Consider the following 14,807-nt stretch of genomic DNA (forward strand, 5'->3'; position numbering starts at 1 on the left):
TATGGCTTCTAAATGAGGCATTTATGACGAGGAAATCCAGCCCAGCAACAGGAGACAAACTTTTAGACCTCTTCCCTGATGGTGTTAAAGTTAAGGTTTATTACATGGGGGTGGGATGTCAGTGACTCCAGGCAAACGTAGAGAATGTCCTCAAGCCCTAAGTCCGGATCCACTAGTGAATGGGTGAGCTGTCATAATGCCTTGCATCTCTTCTTCATGACCTGTCTCCATCTGCAAAACATAGCCTGTCCACTGACAGAAAATGCTCCAAAGACACCAGAAGATCCTTGGCTTCTGTGTGCTCAAGATGTACACAGTGTCACGCTCTCTTTCCTCCACCGGTTATGAAAAAAGACAGTTTCCAAAACCCCCTAAGTAAGAAAAGCGGCTATTTTATTTCTTGTGGAAAGACTCCTTTTCCTTCTGTCACTGGAACTCTCTGAGGCTGAGTGGATCATGGCTAGGGCCCTGGGCGTGTCACAGGCAAGACCAGCACCTGTGGTCCGAGCTGTCACTTGACTCGGGTCCAGTGTTGGTGATGCTGTAGGGGCCCAAGAAGGTGAGCTCACCTGGCCAGGATGCCCTGCTGGGATAAACGACCACCTGTCCCAGAGGAGTCAACCAGGGAGGTGATGAAGGAGTGGAAGGGGAACAGACAGAGGGATTAACGTGTCTATACATCCTTGGGAACAACCAGTAGAATTCAGAGCCAGACTGCAGGGTGACAAAGCGCTGATCCAAGTCCTCTGGGAGATCCAGCCCCCCAGTCCGCCTCTTGAAATCTATACTGTGGAAACTTAGACCAAGGCAGAGACATGGGTACAATGGTCCCCAGGCACCCAACCTCAGCTTCCACAAATAGGAACCAACATTTGTCAAGCTTGTTTCAAATCCCTACCCTCTTTTTTCCCCTTCAAGTATTTTTAAGCAAATTTCATATACCACGTTACTTCACCCCCAAATATTTCAATATCCTGCCCCCTCTTAAGGCTGTCCGACAATAAATACCCAATACTCGCTACCAGAAAATCAGCAATGTTGTTTTTAATACAGATGTGGTACAGACTGTTTAATTACAGCAGGGCAGAGATTCTAGTTAAATAAAATTAAAAACTTTTATTTTTCCCAAATATAAAATTACTCAATTAATGTCTGAAAAGAAAATATAACATGGTGAAGGGTTTACATTACACCACTATTCACCACAAGATTTATGATTTATCAATGACATACTCCACCACTTTGGCAAAAGGATGAAATTTTTAAAATGGTTTATAAACCTAACATAGCAAAGACTGTATACACCTCCAAACTGCACTGCTTTTATGTACAAGAATAAAACAGTAGAGTCAAGTGTGTTGCATATACTAAGAACAGCACAAATTTGTCACAATTAAACTTTATGCAGAAGCTGATGTATTAAAAATGTAGAAATGTCATACGTGTATGTACACAACGCCAAGACTGTATTAACAAACTCTATGTACATAACAGTATACTGTACTCCTTTAAACGTTTAGCATAGTTGTGTTTATTAATACAGGCCTTTGGTTCTAAACTGCTTGACTAGTTTTAAGCTCCCATAGTTTCTTAAGCTTTCCTATTTCTTAAATGCAAGTAAATGAGTATAAAAGCACTAGCTTTTCTGGTTCACTGGTACAAAAATTACAATGGTCAGTTTCCTTAGGTCATCAAAAACTAGTCACAAAAATAGTTCTTGTTTTCAATCTGAATGTGCCACAGGAAAAAAAAAATATTTTCAAGATTTTCCAGCTTAGCCTAGAGGCGAAGGGTTACCCTCCAGCCTCGACTTCAGTGCTATGTACGTTCCAAAACACGTGTTTTCTCCAGGCCGTTTATTTTTAATACTACTTCTGTAAGGAAGAATAACACTTAACTCCAGCCGAAGAGTGTCCACTACACACCTCTGTTAAGACACAATGAAAACGTTGAATATTGCCAGCGAGGTTTAAAAAAAAAATAATGAGTGCTCTCTTGAGGAAGACTCCTTCAGGAGATACAAAATTACCCGGTTCTTTATTTCCCGTAACTCTTCCATCCCCTTGGCTCCTCCTTGTGCTTGGTCTCCCCGTGTCGGGCACCTGCCCAGGGATTAGCTTTGGAGTCATCGTCCTGAGTTTGCAAATGACAGAGCAAGTCCCCACCCGCGGATCACGCGGTGGGATCACACCACGGAGGACGAGCTGGTCATGCCGTGCACCAGCGTGCTGGTGGGCGTCCCGCTGATGGCGTTGAAGATGTGCAGGGAGTTTGGCAGAACGCTCGTCTTCTCCTCCAGGGGGCAGATCTCGAGGCACAGAGACACAGCGTTACCCACGCGCAAGGGGCCCAGCGACACTTCTCACAACTCATCACCCGGAGGCTACTGCGTGACTGTGACACCCCCAGGGAGCTCAGCCTCCGTGCAGGGCCGAGGGAGCGGGGCAGCTCATCCCCGACTGTGTATCAGGGTTTATCGGATCAGGATTTTAAAGAGCAAGTCAAGGACAGCGTGTTTCGTTTCCTCTACAGGTTAGTGAGTAGAGAGCCTTCTAAGCTCACCAGGTCATAAAAGCACCTTGAAGTCTATCCTGCACGCACCTGGTGGGGACACAACCTGGTCCTGGCCCTTGGAAAAGTCTTTTTTTTTAAAAATGAATCTGGAGCATCAGTGTTTTCCACCAGCTCCTTTTCTCAAGATCTTACAGATTTCCATGCTAGGAGAGAGAGAGAGGCTGCCTCGCTGACTCTCAACAAGTCTCTTTCACACTCAATAACGCAGGGAAGAATTCTAAGCACAAGACTTGACCTAGTGCCGGGTGGACACTGAGAAGAACACACACACTCAGAGGCTCCCCTGGAAAGTCTAAGACTCCAGGGCAAGACCCTTTTTGCTTTAGGGTTCAAAGTTTAATCTTCACAGTTGTTAGGATAATGGAAAATTCAAGGTGCAGTTAAGAGCCAGCATGGCATTATGTCCACACAGTCTGGGAGTTTAATATTCTCAGCTCTGAATTTTTTTTCCCCCTACTTTCATCTTGTCTAGTGCCAAGTGCTGACAGCCACTGATCAAGCTCTCCAAACTACCTGGAGGTCCCCCACAAAAGACCCTGAGCTTTCTCCAGACACTTGTTCCCACAAAACCCTCTCTTTCCGCTCAATTATTCACGTATTTATTTTTTTAGTCATTTCTATTTTTTTTTGTACTTTTCTAAATGCCCAGAAGAGGGCTGCCTTCTTTTTGCACATGTACTGTCATTATGTCGGTATCTACAGTTGTCCAAACTCAGTCGTAACTTTCTGTGAGCCAGTTATTAAGATCCAGAGAAATAAAAGTAGAAAACGACATTACCATCCCATCTGAACGCGTGAGCATGGAGGAGAAAAAAGAGCAAGTTAAAGCTTAGACGTTTAAGTTAGTTTTCTGCAACAGAAGCCTCCTAACTACATCATCACAGGCAACTGACACAAACAGCACTGGCTTCCATTTAGAATGAAAGGCAGTGGTGGAGGCAACAGACAGAAGCAGTCACGTGGGCTGCTTACGGGGCCAACACTGATCAGAAAGACTGACACAGAAGAAGTCTCCATCGACTCTGTGGTGGATGGAGAACAGACCCCTCAAAAAGCAATAGGAAGCAGCCTTTGACATTCATTTAGTTCCCTGGGCAGCTGTCCCCATTGATGACTACTGAGCCCACATACGTAATCCCACTCAAAGGAATTCACACAGGAAGATGGTGGTAGCAGTGCAATCAGGGAAGCTGTCCGGAATGACAAGGAATAAAGAAGCAGCCTTGAGGACTGACTCACTGGGGCACCCAGATCAGCTGTAAGGAGTCACACTCTGCACAACCCTATGTTTTTAAATGGTGAAAGACGTTTACTGCAATGGAGAATTCCTTAAACCAAAGGATTGGGTGAATAAAGAGTTCCAGGAATAGTACTGGTATTTCTTTTTTTATGTGAGTTGTTTCTGAGCTATTGACAGATTGAGCGATAGAAAGGAGGTTAGACAATGACGGGTAGGCTTCTTGCTGGCTGCTCCCCAAGCCCCCGTGGTTAGACAGTAGCAGCAGTGCAGCATGCTACCCAGTCCTTCAGAGAGCAACATTCTGGAAGGATGTCGGGGCATTCAGACCATTGTAGGGTGCAGCTGAGACCCCCAAGTGTGCAGGGGGTCTAACCATGAGAAGCACTCGAGTGTGGCACCTACCTGCTCATGCATGATTTCAGAAAGCTCTTTTGTCATTTCCCTGTAGTTGGCCTTCATTTCTTCCTGATACTCTATCTGGTCCTCTTTGATGAGCCGTTCGTTCACCACTAAGGCTTGACCGCAAGCTTCCACAAATTGCCTTAAACGGTGCGGGAGAGGGAAATCAAGGCATGAACAGAACAAAGCATGAGCCCAACTGGCAGGATCTCTTTCCTGAGCAAGCACAGAAACGACTGCTACTTCAAGAGAAAGACATTTCCAGTGTGCGTTACCTGAAAACTTCTTTAAGCAACTTCACTTTATTGTCAGGGTATCTTTTCGTGTTTGTGTCATCTAAGAAAGCTCGGGCATATGCTAGTGGACCAGCATTGACCTGGATAAAGAACAAAAATTTAAAATTAGGTTATGAAGAAAATGCCCATCATCGTTAGTTTCAGCTGGCATTTGCTAAAAATGCTGCTTGAGTGAGTGAGTTATGACCTCTGCCCTCCATGAACTTAGGACCCAAAAGAAGAAACCATGAGTCAAGCTCATATTGCTATAAGCTATTTGATGTTTGTCATCTCAGCCATCCTCAGGGCACTTGTGATGATGGTTCATCTTATGTAGGAAGAACTAACGCTTGGAAAATGTAAGGACCTGTTTAAGGTCGAACAGCCAATAAGTAAGACACCTGAGATCAGAGCCAGTCTTCCAACTGGTATTTGTGCTATATGACAGTGAACTAAGAGGTCAATCTGGTGAGTTCAATGAAAACTGAAAAACAAAGTACGTGTGCCAGTTTTAAAGAACCAACTCTTCCCCTGGTGGAATTGTGGAGCTGATCTGCTACCCTTAAATGAACTAACCATCTCAGGGGCTGGGAGGCCAAAGATTTGGGGGAATTTGGCAACAAGATGAGGGACTCAGAGCCCTGCATGTCTCCTCTAATTCACCAAGTGGAGTTCTCTGAGGCTGAGTAAGTCAGGAAATGTGGGAGTGTGGCAAGAAAGAGGGTTAGACACACTGGATGGGGAGGGGAAAGTTCCAGGCACTTAGGACTTGGGAAAGGGCCTGACTACGTGATCATTGCATGATTTTTCTGGGGTGGGGGTGTCCTGGAGGACTTGGAGGTAAATGAGCAGGGAGGGCGTGGCTGTGGCTGTGGGTGAAGGGCATGGGCAGTGGTCCTGGCCACAGCATGTAGGACCTGCAGTAACAGCAGAGGAACTGAACTGATAAGAGTTCACACCAGGGGTGGGGAGACAGGGGGCACAGAGGTTAGAGGGGGGCCCACTGACATAGGGACAACTAGCTAACCCTCAGGGATGACTGGGTATGATCCCTGGATATATGTGGGGAGCTTTGTCAATAACCTAAAAGTGACCTGAATGAAGGAATATCCAGAGTGACGTGTATGTTCAGTTTTAAGAAGGTGGAGAAGGAAGCTCGTGACACTTCATAAGGTCAGCATGCTAAGACCCTGGAGTGGAGAGCAGAGTCACGAAGCCACCCGATGGCTCTGTCCTGTGCAACAGCCACCTGGCAGAGGCTCTCGGTGGAAGAATTAAAGAAACACAAATAAAAGGATCAGGCTTCTCTTCCCGGACTCCAGCTTTGTTGTTACCCTGGAGGGTGCACACGCGTAACTTTCACCTCCTCGGTTGATCACAGAATGCTTTGTTCTTAAAGGTGACCAGGAATTTATCCAATGCTAAGTTCACTATCAAAAGGCAGGGCACGTGCCCTTTGGAAAGTGCATCCTGCCCAGCCGCACCCTTCCCTGCCACGCCTTCTCCCCTGCCCCGCACTGGCCTTTTCAGAAGCTGGCTGTTTCCAGGCTATTACTGAGGGGTTTTTGTTTTAAGCTGCCGAAAATTGTGGCCTCTGGCCCGTTATGCAATCACTCATGTGGCTGGAGTATTTATCATCTTCACCTGATACCTTATTTTGGTACATTAGTCTTTTGGGCCATAAGGGAAGAGGTTGAAAATATCTGTAAATACTTTTGAGGTGAATGACATTTAGAAAAATGTGAGGTAACAGCTTAGCATTGATCTGATAAAAAGTTGACAAAAACCGATTTCAGAAACTGAAACCAGTGTATTACAATCTACATGTAACCTTCATAAACACATTCTTCTTGAAAGAGAAAAGAAGCGGATATAGGAATGTACACACAATGCAGGTGGCTAGAATTATTTATACAAACTTAAAAATGTCAATAAAGCAAGAAGCATGCTGGTCACTGGAGGGAATAACTTAATATCTATTAATTTCTTAGGAAACCATGTAAGTATAATATCTGAAAAACATCCCTATGATTGAAGTGTACCATACCAAGATAAAGGTGCATGTAAGCGTTTAGCTTGATGAATTTTTACAAACTGAACACACCTGTGTACCCAGCACCTGGGGGTGGGGTGGGGGGTGGTGGGAAAAACTGGAAGATTGTGATTGACCTATACACACTACTATGTATAAAATAATTAATAAGGACCTACTCTATAGCACAGGAAACTCTACTCAGTACTCTATAATGACCTAATGGCAAAAGAATCTAAAAAAAAGTGGATATATGTATATGTACAACTGATTCATTTTGCTGTTCAGCAGAAACCAACACAATGTTATAAATCAACTACACTCCAATAAAAAGGACAAAAAAAGTCAGCACCTAGATCCAGTATGAAGTCACCTGAACAGCTAAAGGAAAAAAAAGTCTTGACCCCTATTTGTTACCACATAAAAATCAATTCAGATAAACAAACAAAAAAGAACATCTCTGACACAGATTTCTATAGAGGATACAAAATCTGCTACTAATAAAGGAACTATTGATTAGTTGGGCTATGTTGAAATGAAGAATTTCACTAATCAAAAGATACCATTAAAAGAGTGAAACTTCAGTTACCTTTTCAGTTACAATTTTCACAGAAACCAGAAAACAATAGTTTCATATGAAAACCTATAGCTCTCCATACTTATCTTATTTAAGTCTTGATGCTTCCACCAGGCAATCAGAATTAACCAAATTTCTGAGAAGCCAGGCTGTACCCATCTCCAGCCCTTGCAGACAGCTTGGTGACAATGATACTCTTGTAGCCAAAGGGCTCCCGCCCATCTGGGATTGGGAGAAACCGCACAAATACGGAAGAGAGGGGGTGGGGATCTCCTCTGGACCTGGTGTGAACGACCTGAAATTCCCTGGGTCCACAAGTGCTGCCCTGCAGATTGTTTGGCCTGGCGCGCGGATTGCCTGGCCTGGCACCCGGCTCACCTGGACGCTCACGCTGCCCTGGAGCTTGAGCTGCAGTTTGATCATGTCCACTTCGGCCGAGGAGCACAGCTGCCGGAGCTCGGCCACCTTCTTGCTCATCTCGTCGATGGCCACCTCGATGGGGTTCAGGTCTGTGTGGTGCTGGTACATGACCGGGATCCGCTTCTTCACGTACGGGAAGCAGTGTATCGCTGCGGAGGAACACGGCGCAGAGTTAGGCCACGGCTCGCACCGCTACATTTGTCCCGACGGACAGCTCATCACCACGCCCAAGTGACAGGTAAGGAACCTGAAGCGTGTCTAGGACACATGCTGGCACTTCGTGGAACCAGAAACCAGTCTTCCTTTATTGTGCTGTGCGTTTAACCACAGGCACCACATAAAGTCAAGAGGGTCGGGTTCCTGTTTACTTTAATAGGAGAGGTTTGTCTTTGAAGAAGTCATTTGATCACTCCTTGCTCAATTTTCTTGCCCATAAATGTGCTAAACCTTTCTTGGAAGTTGTTGAGAGCTGAATGAGCTAGCAGGCATGAGACAGCTTTGCAAATATAAAAAAGACTAAATAAACAGTCTTGAGAGATCATATAACAGAGTTAAGTCCAGAAAAGAGTTCCATTGGAATATCCTTGAGCCATGGAACAACTTGGAATCACATGCTTAAGTTTGCACAGTCAGAGAAGTCAATTAAAATAACACGTGAGAATGTATTTCCAAGCAAACTATTTTATGAACCAGAAATTCACAAACTTTGAGTTGCAATAAAAAAGATGTTTTAAAACTTGAGTGATTCAACAACATTAAAAAATATTTAGTTTTTCTCATATTTTTTTTTAACCAAAAAGACGCCACTCAATATTGTTTTCATTTCTTTTAAGACACCGGAACATATCAACACCAAAGAGTTGGTTTAAAAAAGAATAGAAAAAAATAGCACTGAAACATATATATTACCATATGTGAAAAGGATTGCTAGTCCAGGTTCGATGCATGAGACAGGGCGCTCAGGGCTGGTGCACTGGGATGACCCTGAGGGATGAGGTGGGGAGGGAGGTGGGAGAGGGGCTCAGGATGGGGGACACATGTATAACCATGGCTGATTCATGTCAATGTATGGCAGAAACCACCACAATATTGTAATTAGCCTCCAATTAAAATAAGAAAAAAAGAATAGAAAAATAGTTGTTTCTAATTCAATACTGTTTCACATTTCTCCCCTATTGCTTATATATTGTACATGTAAATATAATATTCTTATTTCATATATGTATTTATGAATAGGCAGGTAGCTATATGCCTAAAGCTTCTATTACTTTTTAACAAGTGGAAATAAGATAGAAGTGTTATGTTTAGATTCTTTACTATTTAGTAAGTGGTTGGGGAGGGTTTACTCAAAAAGGACTGATCACAAAACAAGAAAGGCCGGCTCCCAGGGTTCCCTCAGGGCCACCCAAAAGTCCAAACAGAGGGGGAAAAGACATTCAACCTGATCCAGCCCTGTTTGTCACATCCTTTACAGGCCTGTCCTAGTTGCTGAGTGCAATCTAAGGCCGAGGGTCCGTGTCTACCATTTCTTCTGTGTTCCCTGCGGACACACAGTTTTTAAGTGGCGACACTGGGATTGGCAAGTCCTCTTTGGACTGAAGGCTCCTTTGACAAGAACTAGATGCTGCTGTTTATCAGCCAGGGAGATGGGAACAGCCCTCCAGCCACAGGTGTGCCCAGACGCGACAGACTGACGTGCTTTACAGTGAGAATACTGTGTTCTCATTTGTCAGGACACATGTCTCATGAGGCTCATGCCATGTCAAAACACACTACTAATGTTATCACAGTGCTTCTGGGTGCCATGGGGTGGCAGCACCATTATTTCAGAGAGAAAAAAACAACAACTCCAAGGGTATTTGTGAGATGTCCATGTTACACTGATTCCACTCAGCAAAAGGTCTGAGTCACTGCTTCTTATGATGGTCACAGTGGGCTAAAAGAGGCACAGGAGAGGTGAAATGATACAGAAAACTCAGGGTCTGTGCATGAGCCCACCAAGGCACATGATCCAGGACCACCCCCTGGCCCAGCCTTCCTTACTGGCCTCATGTCTCCTCTCACTGGGGTCATTTGGCGCCAGCCACACCGGCCTACTGGTCACCCTGAGCGTGGTGGGCACAGGGACCCCCGCCGCTGGCCCCTGCCCCCATAGCTCTGTCTTCCTCCAGACATTTGCACAGACCATTCCCTCACCTCCTTCAAGTCTGGACTCTCCATGAAGCCCACAGGGCTTTCATTTAACCCACCATTTAACCCGCAACCTTCCCCTTCCCCAACACCCCATTTCCAATCTCCCTTTGCTTTTGTCCAGAACACGTATTACCTTCCAACAAAGACACATTTACTCATTATATTTACTGTTTATCGTCTGTCTCCTCCTGCTAGAATTCAACTGCACAGAGAGTTCTGTTTTGTTGATACACCAAGCTGGACATTGCCCGCCCGTGCTCCATAAATTTTGCTGAACGTTAGACTATATTACTGCCCAAATGGCTACATGAAAGAGCAAATGAGCCTGGAAAGTGGAAAATTAGGTGGTGGACTGAGTAAGCCATCACATCATGAATCAACAGCCCGCATCAGTGGTCTGTAGCCCTTCAGTCAGGACGATGAGGAAGAGATGGCTGAGGGGTGTGGTTGTACAGCCTGGTGAGACTGATCAAGGGGTGAGGGGTGGGGGAATTATTTCCAACCTGAGAAGGAGTCTGGACATGATTTGGGAGACTGGGGAATAATGACCAGGAAGAAACTCCATGGGATGAGCTCCACGAAAGAAGGAACAGACGGGGTCAGGTAGGGAGGCGAGCTCAGAACTGACACCAAGGGGGATGGGAGGGTGATCATTAGGTCTTTCAAATGACCCACCATTGTAGCTGAGTGAACTATCCAGGAAAGTGAACCTGTCTGGGTTCGGAGGGCAGGGGCTTCTACGCAACTTGGAAGGCCAAAGGACAGCTCTGAAGCCATGCAGAGGAAGAAGATCCTAAGGGATTAATAACACAAGGGAAAGCGCAGAATATCCTGGCCTGTGTGTCTTTAAGTGAAGGTTGGTATAGTTTACAGGTTCTCAGTAGCATTTTTATAACCCCTTCTCTAAATCTTTGTACTATCAGTAGTTAAGCCTTGTGAAATTCTGAGATCTTTTAGGGCAGAAACTGCACCCCTTCTCGCTCTTTTGTTGCATTATAATCTCCTTTTGCTCATCATCAACCTCAAAAGGCAAGGAGCTCAATGGTGGATGAGACTGTAGCAAAATGAAGTGCATTCCTTCCTCACCTGGGCATAATTTACCAAATCCTTTCACACAGGATGGAGAGTGTAGCTTTCTCTTTACAGATGAAAAACTAAGGTGCAGAGAGATTAAGTGACCTGCCCAAGGTCACATAGTGAGGATGTGATGGGGTCTGCAAGACCCAGGCCCAGGCTCTGCACTGCCCGCACCTCCTCAGGGTGATTACTTCCTGAGTCGATTATTGCCTTTCTCCGTAGCGGCGTTACTCTTTGTCCCCTCTGCTCAGGCGGGTACAGAGCTTTACTCTGGTCTGTTATCTAATCTAAAATACTTCTGCAACAAAACGGGAAACTGGCTAGTGAAAACACCCCGTGGTAACTGTTTATGAATCAGCATGCTCCCTGAGTGGGATAATCATGATACAAATCCTGACCCTGACTCATCAGTGAGCTCGGGTTTATTTAAATCAGCAGTTCTCCAACTTGAGCAGTGTCAGAAACACCTGGAAAGCTAGGTTAACCACACCAGCTTGGCCCCGCCCCCAGCATGCCACAAGTTCCCAGGTGTTGCTGACACAGCAGACTGGGAACAACCTTTGATAAGCACTGATCTGAGGTTATCACTGCTGGAGAGATAAAACATGGTAAGCTGGTAATTCTTGTAAAATGACTCCACCTAAAAAATGCAGTTATTTTGCTTAATAAGGATTTGCTACTGTGTCCATCAGAAAAACAATTCATTGCTCAGATGGTAAAGAATCTGCCTGCAATGCAGAAGATCTGGGTTCGATCCCTGGGTCAGGAAGATTCCCTTAGAGAAGGGAACAGCTATCCACTCCAGTATTCTTGCCTGGAGAATTCCATGGACAGAGGAGCCTGGCGGGCTACAGTACATGGGGTCACAAGAGCCGGATATGACTGAGTGACTGACACTTTCACTTTCAATCTATGGGGAGGGGCTGATGTTTTTGAGGACAATATTGTTTGTGTTTTAAAGGTCGTCTTGTTTTTCTAAAAACAGGAGCAGAAGCTCCTTTTTAAAGAATGTAGGGGAGGGGAGGAAGGAGAGGGTGAGATGTATTGAGAGTAACATGGAAACTTATCTTACTATTTATAAAATACATAGTCAATGGGAATTTGCTGTATGACTCAGGGAACTCAAACAGGGGCTCTGTAACAACCTAGAAGGTGGGATAGGAAGGGAGGCGGGAGGGAGGTTCAAGAGGGAGCGATATGTATACCTATGGCTGATTCATGTTGATGTTTAGCAGAAACCAACACAATTCTGTAAAGCAATTATCCTTCAATTAAAAAACAAAATACCTTTGAGAATAAGAAAAAGAATGTAGGGTTTCGGGGGTTCTTTGCTGAATTTAAATTTTTATCTCAGTTCCCTCATAGGAAGAATAAAAAATCCTATGCAATATGCTGTCCTGAGCTATTTCATCATGAACCACACTCTTTCTTTTCATAACCGCTAAATCACACGCCACGCAATTCACCCATTTAAAGTGTATCGTCCACTGGCGAGGGAGGAGCCTCACCCGAAACTGCGCCATCCTCACAGAACACTTTTCACTGATGATTATAGTGCTCCCTCGGAGAAGGCAATGGCACCCCACTCCAGTACTCCTGCCTGGACAATCCCATGGACGGAGGAGCCTGGAAGGCTGCAGTCCATGGGGTTGCTGAGGGTCGGACACGATGGAGCGACTTCACTTTCACTTTTCATTTTGATGCATTGGAGAAGGAAATGGCAACCCACTCCAGTGTTCTTGCCTGGAGAATCCCAGGGATGGGGGAGCCTGGTGGGCTGCCGTCTATGGGGTCGCAGAGAGTCGGACACGACTGAAGCGACTTAGCAGCAGCAGTGCAGCAGTGCTCCCTGCTCGTGACCAGGCGGACCGCTGGACAAGCACTGGGCACCTTCCTGGTTCGACTTAACTATGGCTGCTCTGAAAAATGTGCCTCAATAGCAGATACTGACAACACATGGCATTCTCAACAGCCTCCTCACTTCTTTTTTTTTTTTTTTAAGTCACGAAAGCCTTTTATTGCCTGTTAAAGGTTAAAGGTTGCCTGTCATTTGCTGACCCTAACCTAAGAGCGATGGTGGCTCTTAGGTTACTCCCAAGACGACTCTACATGTGTCACACAGCATAGTTCTAGGGGGTGGGTAATCAGTGGCTACTAAACGGTGCCAAAGGAGCCACTGAAACTCTTGCCACCGCTGTGTGGGCAGCCTGTGAATGCGGTGGGCTTCCTGGTACTAGCAGCTGAGATCGTGCTGTCTTACTATTCTAAAAGCAAGAGCTGAGGCTGGCCAGCCACTCAGGGAGGAGGTGAGCCTCCTATCCCACTTGTTCCCGCCCCTGGAGTCTCTGAGCAGGGTCATGCTGGGACCTGTGAGGCACAGATGCTTCAGGTGTCTGCTCCCATGACGTAGGTAGCCTTGGCACTGTGCGCAGGGGTGGGGCACGTATCTGGAGAGTCTGCCAACTGCTCAAAACAGCATGCCAGAACGTTCTGGGAAGAAAATGGGCCCACTGGTTTCACCAGATTCTAAAACGGGTAAGTGACCTGCCACTGGACCTGACTTCTGGTCTGATGGAAGAAGATACCCAACAGGTAAACAGAAAAGTGCGTTTTCAAAAGCAAGCATGAGATACATGTTAAACTGAAGCAGGTATATAAGGAAAGTTAACTAAGTTCCCGAGGCCCTTCCGGTTCTAGAAGCTTCTGGTTCCCTCCTGGAGGCTCTTTCTGTCGCCTTCCATGCTGAGGGGGCTGGGTGTGGCTCTTATGGGAAGGGCCCAGGGGTTGGGGGGAAGCCGTACCTGTCAGGATGGTGCGCCGTTTGCACTGCTCCTCTACGCCCCCCTGCCGCTTCCCGCTCTGGGTGAAGGGCATCTCGAACATGAAGCGGCGAATGTTGTGGGATCTTTCGAACTCCGTTTTCCTTTCTTGCAGTTCTTTCTCATCAAAGAATGGGATCACGTGAGTCACCTGGATGTATGCATACTTGGAATCCAGATCCTTGGGGTTGACCTTTAAATGAATAAAGGGAATGGAATACAGCTTCTGGTGTCTGAAGGACTCCTCCAATGCACGCGGAAGCTGTGTTTTCCCACTTTGTATGAGTAAAAGTTTTGGAGACTCAGAAAGTTTGAAAAAAACAGGACAACAAATGCCACATACCCACCACTTAGAACAATTGCTAATACTTTGCTATTTGTTTATATGTCTCTTTACACACATATGTACAGGTAATTTTTTTTTTAGGGGAAGCATTTCAAAGTAAGTGGTTCACATCATGACACTTGAGCCAGCATCTCCTAAACATGAGGACAGCCTCCTCCATAACCACAATACATCATCATTTTGTTAATGTTACAAAAGTAACACTAATCTCCTAATAGTACCCAATATACCAAGTTTAGATGAAAAATTCTCAAATGTCCCAGAATGGTATTTTTGGCTATTTGTGTTTGAACCAGAATCTAATCAAAGATTGCATTTTACATTTAGTCATGGCTCCTCAGTCTTATTTCATCCAGACTGTTCTTCTTCATGACACTGACTTTTTTTAAAGACATCATGCTAGTTTTCATGTGGAATGACTCCCCATCTGGATTCCTCTGATTCTTTCCTAAGCTGTATTTTTACATATTTGGCTTAGAGAGAAAAATGTTTATTTTAGTAATAGTGTTTAAAACCAAGCCCTCAAGTCATAACTAACCTGCAGATAGATTAGACTTAAACACATGGATATGAATTAGTTTAGTACAGGTAATAGATGAATGCACGAACATCTTGAGAGAAGGCTGTCAGGTCAAAGACACAGCCTGATCCAGACAAAGGTTTTGGCTTCAGAGAAAAAGGCAAGTTGGACTTGAGTGATTTGGTCTAGAAAGGAAGTAGGTCTTAATAAGGTTGTGTTGAGGTTTCTGGCTAAAAATGGACCAACAATGTATGTTTCTCCCTCTTCCTTTGTACAGCTCTGTCACAAAGTATAGAATTAACTGGCAAGGACAAAAAGAGAGGACGGGAAGAACA

The 14,807-nt window shown here is 45.2% G+C and overlaps 1 protein-coding gene across 22 annotated transcripts in view; it reads right to left on the reverse strand.

Annotated features, from left to right (window-relative positions):
* Positions 1 to 1,019: 1,019 nt before the first annotated feature.
* Positions 1,020 to 14,807, reverse strand: part of DOCK9 (dedicator of cytokinesis 9) — a 282,181-nt gene continuing 268,393 nt past the window's right edge. For 15 of the 22 annotated variants that reach the window (XM_040267374.1, XM_040267390.1, XM_040267379.1 and 12 more), the window contains 5 exons: positions 13,589 to 13,799; positions 7,476 to 7,666; positions 4,489 to 4,589; positions 4,217 to 4,355; positions 1,029 to 2,308 (listed from right to left, as the gene is read on the reverse strand). In XM_040267374.1, coding sequence (XP_040123308.1) covers positions 2,186 to 2,308; positions 4,217 to 4,355; positions 4,489 to 4,589; positions 7,476 to 7,666; positions 13,589 to 13,799 — 765 coding nt within the window. In that variant the 3' untranslated portion in view covers positions 1,029 to 2,185. Of the gene's footprint in view, positions 2,309 to 3,352; positions 3,361 to 4,216; positions 4,356 to 4,488; positions 4,590 to 7,475; positions 7,667 to 13,588; positions 13,800 to 14,807 lie in introns of all 22 variants that reach the window. The other 7 variants (XM_040267373.1, XM_040267395.1, XM_040267394.1 and 4 more) reach the window with 4 other exon arrangements.

The sequence above is a fragment of the Oryx dammah genome, unplaced genomic scaffold (genome assembly GCF_014754425.2).
Source record: "Oryx dammah isolate SB20612 unplaced genomic scaffold, SCBI_Odam_1.1 HiC_scaffold_24, whole genome shotgun sequence".
NCBI classification, from domain to species: Eukaryota; Metazoa; Chordata; class Mammalia; order Artiodactyla; family Bovidae; genus Oryx; species Oryx dammah.